Here is a 15,098-nt window from a genome sequence, read left to right as displayed (position 1 = left end):
CTGGCAGCCCAGGAGCCCTCGGGGGATGTCCACTTGCCAGCGGGGAGCAGGCCTAAGCTGCAGTCGGACATCCTTAGCGCCGCTGAGGAGGCGGGAGAGGCTCCCACCACCACCGCTGTGCTGGCAGCCGTCAGCCTGGCTTGTGACTGAGCAGAGCTCCCCCTGTGGGAGCACACTGACCACCAGGGGGCAGCTCCTGCATTGAGCGTCTGCCCCCTGGTGGCCACTGTGTGTCATAGCGACCAGTCATTCCCAGTCGTTCTGTTGTGAGGGTCAGTTTGCATATTACCCTTTTATTATATAGGATGACTGGAGGTCCAGTGCACGCATTCGTGCAACGGTGGGGTCCCTCGGCCTGGCCTGTGCCCTCTCACAATCCGGGACCCCTCGGGGGATGTCGGAGAGCCGGTTTCGGCCCGATCCGCGCAGGCCAGGCCAGCCCTCCTGCCTCTTCCCTCTGAGATTCATCAGTCTGTTCCTTGTTTCCATGCCTGTGCGTTGAGCATCTGCCCCCTTGTGGTCGGTGTGCGTCACAGCTACCGGTCCAAACGTTGAACGGTTGCTTAGGCTTTTATATATATAGATTTTTAAGATTTTTTATTGATTTCAGAGAGGAAGGGAGAGGGAGAGAGATAGAAACATCCATGATGAGAGAGAATTTTGGATCGGCCGCCTCCTGCACGCCCCCTACTGGGGATGGAGCCCGCAACCCGGGCATGTGCCCTTGGCCAGAATCGAACCCGGGACCCTTCAGTCCGACGGCTGATGCTCTATCCACTGAGCCACATCAGCCAGGGTGTTTATTCTTTTGTATATTATTTTAAGGGAATGTTTAGCCCCTGGCTGCTGTTGCTCAGTGGTTGAGTGTCAACTTACAAACCAGAAGTTCAGGGTTCGATTCCAAGTCAGGGCACATACCCAGATTGTGGGCTTGATCCTCAGTAGGGGGCGTGCAGGAGGCAATCGATCCTTCTCTCTCTCTCTCTCTGTCTCTCTATCTCATCCTTCCGCTCTGAAATCAATAAGAATATATTGTTAAAAATCCTATATAATAAAAGGCTAATATGCAAATTGTCCCCTCCACTAGGAGTTTGACCGGGAGTTCGACCAGGTGGCTCGGCCGGCCAGCCAATTGCCTGCGGCCCCTCCTCGTTACCAGCCCAGCCCCATTGGCCCGACTGGGGCTGGCCGGCCGGACCCCTCCAGTGCACGAATTCATGCACCGGGCCTCTCGTCAATAAAATAAAATAATCAGCCTCTGGGATTCACCAGAACTCACCATTATTGATCAAAACATGGAGAGGCAATTTCTTCTCCTTGAACCTGAGGACGAATTCCCGGATGGATCGCAGGGATGCCAGGTCGCAGTACGAGAACTCCACTAAAAGACGAGAATGCCCGGTTATCTTCCCAGCATCCCCAGCGGCTAGAGCAGTGGTTCTCAACCTCCCTAAGGCCACGGCCCTTGAATACAGTTCCTCACGCTGTGGGGGCCCCCAACCATAACATTATTTTCGTTGCTGCTTCATCACTGTCATGTGGCTGCTGTGATGAATCGTCATGGAAATATCTGATCTGCAGGATGGATTTTCATGGTGACAAATTGAACATAATTAAAGCATCGTGATTAATCACATAAACAATATGTAATTATAGATGTGTTTTCCGAGGGTCTTAGGCGACCCCCGTGAAAGGGTCGTTCGACCCCCAAAGGGGTCGCGATCCACAGGTTGAGAACCGCTGGGCTAGAGTGACAACAATGTCACTCAATTGATTGGGCTCCTTATATGGCAAAGATGTTGGGATGTCACTCAATTGATTGGCCCCTTATATGACAAAGATGTAGGGATGGAGGTCCCTTGATTGGGCTCCTTATATGACAAAGATGTTGGGGTGTCAGTCCCTCAATTAGGTCTCTTATATGGCAAAGACGAGATTTCACTCCATTGATTGGGTCTCTAATATGGCAAAGATATTGGGATGTCACTCAATTGATTGGGCTCCTTATATGGCAAAGATATTGGGATGTCGCTCAATTGATTGGGGTCCTTATATGGAAAGATATTGGGATGACACTCAATTGATTGGGGTCCTTATATGGGAACGATATTGGGATGTCGCTCAATTGATTGGGCTCCTTATATGACAAAGATATTGGGATGTCACACAATTGATTGGCCTCTTATATGACAAAGATGTTGGGGTGTCAGTCCCTTGATTGGAATCTCTTCTAGGGCAAAGAGGGGGTGTCAGTCATTTCACTGGGGTCCTCGTACGGCAAAGATTAAGAATCTGCAAATCACAGAATTTCTTCTATTACCAGCGATATTTTCCCATTGATTTTTAGAGAGAGAGTGGAAGCGAGAGGGAGAGACAGAGAGAAACATCCACGTAAGAGAGACACATCGATGGGTTGCCTCCTGGACGCACCCCGACCAGGGCCCAGGCCAGGGACAAGCCTGCAAGCCAGGCATGTGCCCTGGACCAGAATCGAACCCGGGACCCTTCAGTCTGCAGGCCGACGCTCTATCCACTGAGCCACACCAGCTAGGGCTCCTTAAAAAAACTTTTTTTAAAATTGATTTCAGAGAGGAAGGGAGACAGAGAGGGGAGAGAGAGAGAAACATCCATGATGAGAGAGAATCATGGACCGGCTGCCTCCTGCACGCCTCCTACTGGGGATCGAGCCAATCAATGATGTTACATCCCAATACCTTTGCCATATAAGGACCCCAATCAATTGAGTGACATCCCAATATCTTTCCATATAAGGACCCCAATCAATTGAGTGTCATCCCAATATCTTTCCATATAAGGACCCCAATCAATTGAGTGTCATCCCAATATCTTTCCATATAAGGACCCCAATCAATTGAGTGTCATCCCAATATCTTTCCATATAAGGACCCCAATCAATTGAGTGACATCCCAATATCTTTCCATATAAGGACCCCAATCAATTGAGTGTCATCCCAATATCTTTCCATATAAGGACCCCAATCAATTGAGTGTCATCCCAATATCTTTCCATATAAGGACCCCAATCAATTGAGTGTCATCCCAATATCTTTCCATATAAGGACCCCAATCAATTGAGTGTCATCCCAATATCTTTCCATATAAGGACCCCAATCAATTGAGTGTCATCCCAATATCTTTCCATATAAGGACCCCAATCAATTGAGTGTCATCCCAATATCTTTCCATATAAGGACCCCAATCAATTGAGTGACATCCCAATATCTTTCCATATAAGGACCCCAATCAATTGAGTGTCATCCCAATATCTTTCCATATAAGGACCCCAATCAATTGAGTGTCATCCCAATATCTTTCCATATAAGGACCCCAATCAATTGAGTGTCATCCCAATATCTTTCCATATAAGGACCCCAATCAATTGAGTGTCATCCCAATATCTTTCCATATAAGGACCCCAATCAATTGAGTGTCATCCCAATATCTTTCCATATAAGGACCCCAATCAATTGAGTGTCATCCCAATATCTTTCCATATAAGGACCCCAATCAATTGAGTGACATCCCAATATCTTTCCATATAAGGACCCCAATCAATTGAGTGTCATCCCAATATCTTTCCATATAAGGACCCCAATCAATTGAGTGTCATCCCAATATCTTTCCATATAAGGACCCCAATCAATTGAGTGTCATCCCAATATCTTTCCATATAAGGACCCCAATCAATTGAGTGTCATCCCAATATCTTTCCATATAAGGACCCCAATCAATTGAGTGTCATCCCAATATCTTTCCATATAAGGACCCCAATCAATTGAGTGTCATCCCAATATCTTTCCATATAAGGACCCCAATCAATTGAGTGACATCCCAATATCTTTCCATATAAGGACCCCAATCAATTGAGTGTCATCCCAATATCTTTCCATATAAGGACCCCAATCAATTGAGTGTCATCCCAATATCTTTCCATATAAGGACCCCAATCAATTGAGTGTCATCCCAATATCTTTCCATATAAGGACCCCAATCAATTGAGTGTCATCCCAATATCTTTCCATATAAGGACCCCAATCAATTGAGTGTCATCCCAATATCTTTCCATATAAGGACCCCAATCAATTGAGTGTCATCCCAATATCTTTCCATATAAGGACCCCAATCAATTGAGTGACATCCCAATATCTTTCCATATAAGGACCCCAATCAATTGAGTGTCATCCCAATATCTTTCCATATAAGGACCCCAATCAATTGAGTGTCATCCCAATATCTTTCCATATAAGGACCCCAATCAATTGAGTGTCATCCCAATATCTTTCCATATAAGGACCCCAATCAATTGAGTGTCATCCCAATATCTTTCCATATAAGGACCCCAATCAATTGAGTGTCATCCCAATATCTTTCCATATAAGGACCCCAATCAATTGAGTGTCATCCCAATATCTTTCCATATAAGGACCCCAATCAATTGAGTGACATCCCAATATCTTTCCATATAAGGACCCCAATCAATTGAGTGTCATCCCAATATCTTTCCATATAAGGACCCCAATCAATTGAGTGTCATCCCAATATCTTTCCATATAAGGACCCCAATCAATTGAGTGTCATCCCAATATCTTTCCATATAAGGACCCCAATCAATTGAGTGTCATCCCAATATCTTTCCATATAAGGACCCCAATCAATTGAGTGACATCCCAATATCTTTCCATATAAGGACCCCAATCAATTGAGTGACATCCCAATATCTTTCCATATAAGGACCCCAATCAATTGAGTGACATCCCAATATCTTTCGAAATCTCCAAAGGGATTTCCATCGTCGTCCTGTTGATATTTGGCTTTGGTGACTAATGAGTTTGCAGACTCTGTGTCATGATTTGGGCTCTTGTGTGTGGGGGACATTCCCCAAGGGACACAAGTTGCCTCTGACTCACTGAAACAAGCACCTGTTAATATTATTCTCCATCCTTCCTTGTCCTGGGAGGCCTCCTGGCTCAGGGCTGTGTCCCCGTCCTGTTCTGTCTGGAACGAAATCGCCCTGTCGCTCGGAGAGGTTTAATTTGCAGGAGGCGCCTTGCTGAGTCACCCTCTGCTCATCCCTGTGGGTTTTCTCGACGAGGAGCATATGATGGTGACGCATAACACCTGCCCCTGATGGTCTACATCTGGGATCCCGTTTACGGGGCCACGGAGATGAATTGCCTTTGAGCAAAGAAACCCAGGTGGTGTCGCTGAGAGAGAGAGAGAGAGAGAGAGAGAGAGGAGAAATCAGGAAATTCATTCTCTTCCTCTTCTGTATGCATTTTGTCTCAAGAGCCTGGTGTCTGTGTGTCTGTGTGTGTGTGTGTGTGTGTGTGTGTGTGTGTGTGTGTCTTCTCTTTGTGTAGCTGAATTAATTTTTAAAAAATATATACAGCCCTAACCGGTGTGGCTCAATGGATAGAGCATCGGCCTTCGGACTCAAGGATCCCGGGTTCGATTCTGTTCAAGGGCGTGTACCTGGGTTGCAGACACATACCCAGTAGGGGGCGTGCAGGAGGCAGCTGATGGATGTTTCTCTCTCATCATCAATGTTTCTAACTCTCTATCCCTCTCCCTTCCTCTCTGTAAGAAATCAATAAAAGTAATAAGTATAGTTTTTTTAATTGATTTTAGAGAGACAGGCAGGGAGAGGGAGAGAGAGAGAGAGAGAAACATGAATGATGAGAGAGAATCATGGATCGGCTGCCTCCTGCACGCCCCCTACTGGGGATGGAGCCTGCAACCCGGGCATGTGCCCTTGACCGGGAATCGAACCTGTGACCTCCTGGTTTCTAGGTCGACGCTCAACCACTGAGCCACACTGCCGGGCCTTTATTTATTTATTTTTTTGTAATAAGTATAGTTTTTTTAATTGATTTTAGAGAGACAGGCAGGGAGAGGGAGAGAGAGAGAGAGAGAAACATGAATGATGAGAGAGAATCATGGATCGGCTGCCTCCTGCACGCCCCCTACTGGGGATGGAGCCCGCAACCCGGGCATGTGCCCTTGACCGGGAATCAAACCCTGACCTCCTGGTTCCTGGGCCGTGGCTCAACCACTGAGCCACGCCGGCCGGGCTGTACCCTATTCTTCATCCACCCAACAGGGAACTTCAAACACACCCCTTCCCGGATCCCCCAGCCCCAAACGCTGATAGGAATCTGTCCGACAACCATTGGTCTTCCACAGAGAAATATAGTTTGTCCCAAAATTCACGCAAGGTTTGAATTTGGCGTGAGCATTAACAACAACAACAACAACAAAATAAAAGCCTAATTTTACTTGGTTGATTGAATCAGATTCTAATATCTGTTGCCCTTGGATGTCAATCCCTTCGATCTGATAAGCATCACCAAGTACCAATGACGGCCCAGGTTCAGGGACAAGGAAGACCCATGAAGACCACAGCTTTGCGTCTGTGCCAGCAAAGCCGGGGAGGCCATTGACCCGATGTGCTGTTCCACACATAACCCTAGACTGTCTCTTTTATGGATCAATAAAAAATTCACAATTTTTTATGACAAACCTGTGTTTTCTATCAAAATGACTTCTTGCGTGAATTTTGGGACACCCTTTATATGTATACATTATATACATATCCCATGTTCAAAGGCTGTTAAATTTCAACAAAAGATTGCATATGTCCCAGCAAAGCCGTGGAGGCTATGTACCCGATGTGCTGTTCCATACATAACCCTAGACTGTGTCCTTTATGAATCAATAAAAAATTCACAATTTTTAATGAAAAACCTGTGTTTTATATCAAAATGACTTCTTGCGTGAATTTTGGGACACCCTTTACAACTGGCTCTCGGAACTAAGGACATGGTCCGGTAGCTGCTCTCCCCAAGGACATCACGAGGAGTGAGTCAGAGAACATGACTCAGGAGCTAGAAGCTAAGGGTTCACATAAGACTCCCAGGAGGCTGTCCACGGGGCTCCCACTGGCCGGCCGGACTGGGCCCCGAAGGTTCTGGACACTCCCCTGTCACCACAGGGGGGCCCCGTCCCGTCGGCCAGAGATTCTACACAACAGGGTCCACCTGGTTTGGTGAGAAATCACCTCCCGTACGACGTACTGACCGATTTCAGGGGGCCTGGTGGGAGCTCATACAAGTTGGATCTCTCTGGGGTGAGAATCTGACATTTAAAAAAAATTAAATAAAGCCCTAGCTTGTGTGGCTCAGTGGATAGAGCGTCTGCCTGCGGACTGAAGGGTCCCAGGTTCGATTCCCGGTCAAGGGCACATGCCCGGGTTGTGGGCTCGATCCCCAGTAGGGGGCGTGCAGGAGGCAGCCGGTCCATGATTCTCTCTCATCATGGATGTTTCTCTCTCCCTCTCCTTCTCCCTTCCTGTTTGAAATCAGTAAAAATATTTTTTTAAAAATCGTATATAATAACAGGCTCATACGCAAATCGTCTCCTCGGCCAGGAATTCCACCGGGAGTTTGACCAGGCCTTTTGCACCCTGACCGGGGGCGGGGCCAGCTGGCCAATCATAGCAGGCCGCCCCCCAGATGCCCGCTAGATCGGCCCTAATCGGGGTGAGCAGGCTGGACCCCACCTGTGCATGAATTCCTGCACCAGGCCTCTAGTTTAAATATATATTTTTATTGATTTCAGAGAGGAAGGGAGAGGGAGAGAGAAAGAAACATCCACGATGAGAGAGAACCATGGACCGGCTGCCTCCTGCACGCCCCCTACTGGGGATGGAGCCCACAACCCGGGCAGGTGCCCTTGACTGGGAATCGAACCCTGAACTCCTGGTTCATAGGTCAGTGCTCAGCCTCTGAGTCATGCCAGCCGGGCTATCATGTCTTCTTGGCCCTGTCTGTCTGGCTCCTACACAGAACGGAGCATCTATGTATATAAAAGCCTAAGTGACCATCTGACCATTCGACTCTATGACAAGTAGCTATGACGTGCACTGACCACCAGGGGGCAGACGCTCCGACCGGTAGCTATGACGTGCACTGACCACCAGGGGGCAGACGCTCCGACCGGTAGCTATGACGTGCACTGACCACCAGGGGCAGACGCTCAACGCAAGAGCTACGGTGACTTGGCAACTGCGTTTCTCGGGTGTCGCACCCAGAACCAGAGGGAAGGGAGCCCGATTCTGGGGTCATCACCCGGGAACCGCCCTCTCGCCATCCGGGACCCCTCGGGGGATGTCGGAGAGCCGGTTTCGGCCCGATCCCCGCAGGCCAGGCCGAGGGACCCCACCAGTGCACAAATTCATGCACCAGGCCTCCTCTGATTCGATAATTACCAATGTGATGCTGAATAAGTACTTTAATGAATTTAATGACAAGCCTTTTAAACAGAACAGCCAGAAAATGCAAAAAAATCTAAAGAAAAAAAAATAATAATGATGGAGCTATTCACCCGGGGGCAAGGCATTTAGATTTCCTTCCTTCCAGAAATTAATTACGGAGAGAATGGCCTGTGAATTCAGAGCATCTCATTCTCACTTCAATTAGGGCTTAATTTTCTTTCCCCGGGAAAAGCGGCCGTTCCATGATACATGCTCTCATGACGACGCTCCCTCTAATCTCAGCTCAAAAAGACATGGATTCGCCCGGCTGTGGGGCTCAACCCATGAGCGTCACCCCATGGACCAGGAGGTCCCGGGTTCGATTCCCGGTCAAGGGCACACGCCCGGGTTGCGGGCTCCATCCCCAGTAGGGGGCGTGCAGGAGGCGGCCGATCCATGATTCTCTCTCATCATTGATGTTTCTCTCTCTCCCTTCCTCTTTGAAATCAGTAAAAAATATATATATATATAGTTTTTGCAAACCCCCAATCCTTTGCAAACCCCCAGATCTTTGCAAAAATCAGATCTCAATCTGCAGGGCTGTTTTTCTGTTTTAATTTTTCTTTCTTTTCATTTATTTTTTTTTCATCCTCCCCCGAGGATATTTTTTCCCTTGATTTTTAGAGAGAGGGGAAGAGAGAGGGAGAGACAGAGAGAAACATCGATGTGAGAGAGACACACATGAATGGGTTGCCTCCTGCTATTCAAAGAAGAACATGTTAACACCTATACTTCTCAAACTATTTCAGGAAACCCAAGAGAAAGGAACACTTCCAAACTCTTTTTATGAGGCTAGCATTATCCTAATTTCCAAACCAGATAAAGACACTACAAAGAAAGAGAATTACAGGGCAAATCCCTGATGAACATAGATGCTAAAATCTTCAACAAAATTCTAGCAAATCGCATCCAGCAATATATTAGAAAGATCATACACATTGATCAAGTGGAATTTATTCCAGGGATGCAAGACTGGTACAATATTTACAAATCAATAAACGTGACATGGCCCTAGCTGGTTTGGCTCAGTGGATAGAGCATCAGCCTGTGGGTCCCAGGTTCAATTCCGGTCAAGGGCACATGCCTGGGTTTCGAGCTCGATCCCCCGTAGGGAGTGTGCAGGAGGCAGCCGTTCGATGATTCTCTCTCATCATTCATGCTTCTCTCTCTCTCTCTCTCTATCCCCTTCTACTTTCCTGTCTGAAATCCATAAAAACATTATTTTTAAAATATATTTTTATTGATTTCAGAGACAGGAAGGGAGAGGGAGAGAGAGAGACAGAAACATCCATGATGAGAGAGAATCATCGAACGTCTGCCTCCCGCACGCCCCCTCCTGGGGATCGAGCCCGCAACCCGGGCGTGTGCCCTTGACCGGGAATCGAACCCAGGACCCTTCAGTCCGCAGGCCGACGCTCTATCCACTGAGCCACACCGGCCAGGGCCATAAGAACAGTTTTAAAAAGAGAGACGCAGTTGGAAACTGCAGGCCGATGGCCAAATAGCAATGCCTTCGCCCTGCATGTGACTGTGAGTCAGTGTCTTTAGCCTCAGAAAGATCCCTCAGCCACAACGAAGGGCAGGTCAGATGAGCCATCTTGGGTCTCTCACAGAGAGAGACCGAACATCCGTGGAAAAAAAAAATACAACCCAAATTGGACAGATGGGTTCTGATGGAGGGCAGAGAAGATGAAGGGCAAAGAGGTCGGGACTCGAACCTGGGACCCTTCAAGTCTGCAGGCCGAGGAGGAAGAGCTACCTCAACGGTCATGCACTAGGGGGCGTGCAGGAGGCGGCCGATGCATGATTCTCTCTCATCATGGATGTTTCTCTTTCTCTGTTTCTCTCTCTCCCTTTCTTTGTCTGAAATCAATAAAAATGCTAGAGGCCCGGTGCACAAAATTCATGCATGAGGGTGGGGGGGCGTCCCTCAGCCCGGCCTGCACCATCTGAATTCTGGGACCCCTGGGGGGATGTCCAACTGCTGGCAGTCGGACATCCCTCTCCCAATCGGGGACCGCTGGCTCCTAACTGCTCTCCCCTGCCGGCCTGATCGCCCCTAACTGCTCCCTCCTGCCGGCCTGATCGCCCCTAACTGCCCTCCCCTGCTGGCCTGATCGCCCCTAACTGCTCTCCCCTGCTGGCCTGATCGCCCCTAACTGCTCTCCCCTGCTGGCCTGATCGCCCCTAACTGCTCTCCCCTGCTGGCCTGATCGCCCCTAACTGCTCTCCCCTGCTGGCCTGATCGCCCCTAACTGCTCTCCCCTGCTGGCCTGATCGCCCCTAACTGCTCTCCCCTGCTGGCCTGATCGCCCCTAACTGCTCTCCCCTGCTGGCCTGATCGCCCCTAACTGCTCTCCCCTGCTGGCCTGATCGCCCCTAACTGCTCTCCCCTGCTGGCCTGATCGCACCTAACTGCCCTCCCCTGCCGGCCTGATCACCCCTAACCGCCTCTGCCTCGGCCCCCGCCACCGTGGCTTTGCCTGGAAGGACACCCGGAAGACGTCCGGTCTAATCAGCATATTACCCTGTTACTGGTATCGATATTTAAAAGAAAGTAGCAGCCCGTTTTCCCGCGACGTGTCAGCGAGTGTGGATTTTCTGTAACAGAAACAACAGATGGCAACAGATGGGATGAAGGCGTCGACAGGAATCCTGCCGTCTTTTCTGAAAACACGCATTTGCAAAACCGTAAAGCGGTGCCATTTCTGTCCCTGAATTTTGGTGCTGAAATAAAAATATATATATATGTGTGTGTTTTCTTATGCCCTGGCCAGGATGGCTCAGTGGTTACAGCGTCGGCCGCATATTGGAGGGTTGTGGGTTCGATGACTGCTCAAGGCCATGTACCTGGGTTGCAGGTTCGATTCCCTGCCCCAGGTGGGTGTGTGGGGAAAGCAACCAACCCATGTGTGTCTCTTACATCAATCTCTCTCTCTCTCTCTCTCTCCCCTTCCCTTCCACTCTCTCTAAAATTCGATGGAGCCCGCATATTAATTTTTATTAAAATGTCCTATTATTTTATGTTCACGACGACTCATTTATCTTAGCATTTGCCTTCAGCCGGTCTCTATCGGAATAAAACTACGTTTCACCAGGAGGTCCTGGGTTCGATTCCCGGTCAAGGGCACCTGCCCGGGTCGTGGGCTCGGTCCCCAGTGGGGGGCGTGCGGGAGGCGGCCGATCCTTGATTCTCTCTCATCACGGATGTTTCTCTCCCTCTCGCTTCCTCTCTGAAATCAATAAAAAAATATATTTTAAAGAAAAAGCAAAAAGAAATGAGAAGATTCTTGTTTGACGTCTGCATTCAATCTGCCACCATCTGTTGTTTTTTCTGAAGAAAATCCAACCTCAAAGAGACACGTCGCTGGGCAAACAGAACCATGTTTTCATGGGATATTTTTTTTAGATGTTGGCGGATTTTCGGTGACACTGTCCCCCCAACACAGCGAGCAGTCACTTCCCAGCGTCTCCATAGTACCACGGCCTGTGCATCATGATCGCTGAAGTTTTCTTATTCTATTAAAATGAAAACCAGCCCTGGCCGGTGTGGCTCAGTGGATAGAGCCTCGGCCTGCAGACGGAAGGGTCCCGGGTTCGATTCCGGTCAAGGCATGTACCTGGGGTTGCGGGCGCATCCCCAGTGGGGGGCGTGCAGGAGGCAGCTGATCGATGCTTCTCTCTCATCGATGTTTCTAACTCTCTATCCCTCTCCCTTCCTCTCTGTAAAAAAAAATCAATAAAATATATTAAAAATATATATATATTGGGGTGAATCAAGATACCCCAAGGTTCTCTCCCTGCATTCTGAACTATTTCTCTTTTTTTTAAAAATAATATTTTTTATTGATTTCAGAGAGGAATAGAGAGAGAAACATCCATGAGGAGAGAGAATCATGCATCGCCTGCCTCCCGCCGCCCCCTACTGGTTGGGGATGGAGCCCGCAACCCGGGCAGGTGCCCTTGACCGGGACTCGAACCCGTGACCTCCTGGTTCCTGGGTCGACGCCCAACCACTGAGCCACACCGGCCGGGCCTGGATGATCTTTCTGTCCGATTTCTCCACCCTCTGCTCCACTTTGCAGAGCGAGGGTTTGTGCTGAGTCAACCCTGGCCCCCGGGAAAGGCTGAGTCGGAGATTTTGGAGAAGATGCTGGTGACCTATTTCTGGTCTCAATGCGGCCACTTCAGACCCTCCCTGGGCTTGGGCACCCCATTGGGGAACCAGCAGAAGGAGAGTCAGGGAAGGTCAGACAGGAAGGGAGAGAGAGAGAGAGAGAGAGAGAGAGAGAGAGAAACATCCATGATGAGAGAGAATCATGGACCGGCCGCCTCCTGGGCGCCCCCTACTGGCGATCGAGCCCGCAACCCGGGCAGGTGCCCTTGGCGGGAATTGAACTCGGGACCCTTCAGTCCGCAGGCCGACGCTCTACCCACTGAGCCACACCGGCCAGGGCTGTTTTTTTTTTGTTTTGTTTTGTTTTAAATTGATCGTAACGTATGTGAATGTCAAATGGCTCCATTGTACGCCTGAGACTCACAGAAAAATTGTGTAGCAACTATAACGAAATAAAAATTAACGTGCATTGTTTTTTAAATAGAGAGAAAGGGGAGAGAGAGAAGCATCTATGAGGAGAGAGAATCTTGGGCCGGCCGCCTCCTGCACGCCCCCTACTGGGGACCGAGCCCGCAACCCGGGCCTGTGCCCTTGACCGGGAATCGAACCCTGACCTCCTGGTTGATAGGTCGATGCTCAACCACTGAGCCACACCAGCCAGGCAGCCTTTGAATTTTTTTTTGTGGGTTTTGCTTTGTATTTTACTTTCTGATTCTTTGATAAATTAGCAAGACCATTGGCTCCAAATGTAAGAGAATAAAGCACCCTGGCAAGAACTAAGAAAAAAAAATATCAGCCCGTCCCCGTCCCCAGAAAGCAAAAGCCGCCAAAGACAAGTCCCCAAATTTCATCCATCGCTTCCTGCAGCCAAACCTGAACCTCAACAGACACAACGGAAGCCCCCAAGTCATTTAAACAACACCTTCTAGAACATTCTTCAACTGCCTTCTAGAACATTCTTCAACCGCCTTCTAGAACATTCTCCAACCGCCTTCTAGAAGAGTCTTCAACCGCCTTCTAGAACAGTCTTCAACCGCCTTCTAGAACGTTCTCCAACCGCCTCCTAGAACATTCTCCAACCTATATATGCCATATATAGGTCGTCTCCTCTAAAATCAATAAAATTGATTTTAATTTATCAATTAAATTAGAACATTCTCCAACCACCTTCTAGAACATTCTCCAATCGCCTTCTAGAACATTCTCCAACCGCCTTCTAGAACATTCTCCAACCGCCTTCTAGAACATTCTCCAACCGCCTTCTAGAACATTCTCCAACCGCCTTCTAGAACATTCTCCAACCGCCTTCTAGAACATTCTCCAACCGCCTTCTAGAACATTCTCCAACCGCCTTCTAGAACATTCTCCAACCGCCTTCTAGAACATTCTCCAACCGCCTTCTAGAACATTCTCCAACCGCCTTCTAGAACATTCTCCAACCGCCTTCTAGAACATTCTCCAACCGCCTTCTAGAACATTCTCCAACCGCCTTCTAGAACATTCTCCAACCGCCTTCTAGAACATTCTCCAACCGCCTTCTAGAACATTCTCCAACCGCCTTCTAGAACATTCTCCAACCGCCTTCTAGAACATTCTCCAACCGCCTTCTAGAACATTCTCCAACCGCCTTCTAGAACATTCTCCAACCGCCTTCTAGAACATTCTCCAACCGCCTTCTAGAACATTCTCCAACCGCCTTCTAGAACATTCTCCAACCGCCTTCTAGAACATTCTCCAACCGCCTTCTAGAACATTCTCCAACCGCCTTCTAGAACGTTCTCCAACCTATATATGCCATATATAGGTTGTCTCCTCTAAAATCAATAAAATTGATTTTAATTGATCAATTTTAATCAATTTTATTGATTAATTTTTTTAAATTGAAGGCCTCTCATCGTGTTGCATTCACTTCCCTCACGCCCCTTACGCGCAGGCGCACCATCTCTCCCCACTGATACCGACAGCGAATGTTCTAGCAGCCGATGGCCGCGCCCTTCATCTCGGACTGATTTGCATGGTGTGCGCAACAGGAAATATCTCGCTTTCGGAGAAGGAGAAAAACAGGTTTATCTGCCTGACGCCTATTCATTGATGCTGTTATTCGGCGTCTGGTTAGTTCACGTTCAAGAAAAATATATTAATTTTTATTAAAATGTCCTATTATTTTATGTTCACGACGACTCATTTATCTTAGCATTTGCCTTCAGCCGGTCTCTATCGGAATAAAACTACGTTTCCGTGAAAATAGAAGCTTTCGTTTTTTACGCGTCAACCTGGTTTATCTGGCCCGTGTTCGCCTTTGAGTTTGACGCCCTTGGGCCACTTAAAACTATTTAAACAGCCACAGATGTGCCCAAAAAAAAACCTTCGATCCCTTCCTGGGTAGGTGTGCAAGCGAGGGCGGGTGAATTATTCTTAAAACGATCTTATCTTGTGTGTGTCGTTTTTCATTCATTTAGAGTTTTTAAAAATTTCGTGCGAAAAAAAAAAAAATATCCCCCATAGAATAGCGCGCGACGGAGACACAGCGCCCCCTACAGGCCACGCCCACCGGCCCTACCTTCCTGGTTCCCCGTCTCCTCTCTGATCCTCCTCGCGACCTGGTGGCCTTTCGCGGCGTCGTTCCCGGCTGACGGGAGAAGAGAAAGA

At 48.4% G+C, this 15,098-nt stretch overlaps 1 protein-coding gene across 1 annotated transcript in view; it reads right to left on the bottom strand.

Annotated features, from left to right (window-relative positions):
* The window catches only part of DHRSX (dehydrogenase/reductase (SDR family) X-linked), a 29,158-nt gene that overhangs the window by 7,748 nt on the left and 6,312 nt on the right, over positions 1 to 15,098 (bottom strand). The window contains exons 3-4 of the mRNA XM_014539624.1: positions 15,010 to 15,078; positions 1,280 to 1,381 (exon numbers count right to left, since the gene is read on the bottom strand). Of these exons, the coding sequence (XP_014395110.1) occupies positions 1,280 to 1,381; positions 15,010 to 15,078 (171 nt within the window). The remainder of the gene's footprint in view (positions 1 to 1,279; positions 1,382 to 15,009; positions 15,079 to 15,098) is intronic.

This window comes from Myotis brandtii, unplaced genomic scaffold, assembly GCF_000412655.1.
Source record: "Myotis brandtii unplaced genomic scaffold, ASM41265v1 scaffold2212, whole genome shotgun sequence".
Taxonomy (NCBI): Eukaryota; Metazoa; Chordata; class Mammalia; order Chiroptera; family Vespertilionidae; genus Myotis; species Myotis brandtii.
The sequence above is the reverse complement of the archived record's forward strand: the minus strand, read 5'-3'. Positions and strand labels throughout refer to the sequence as shown.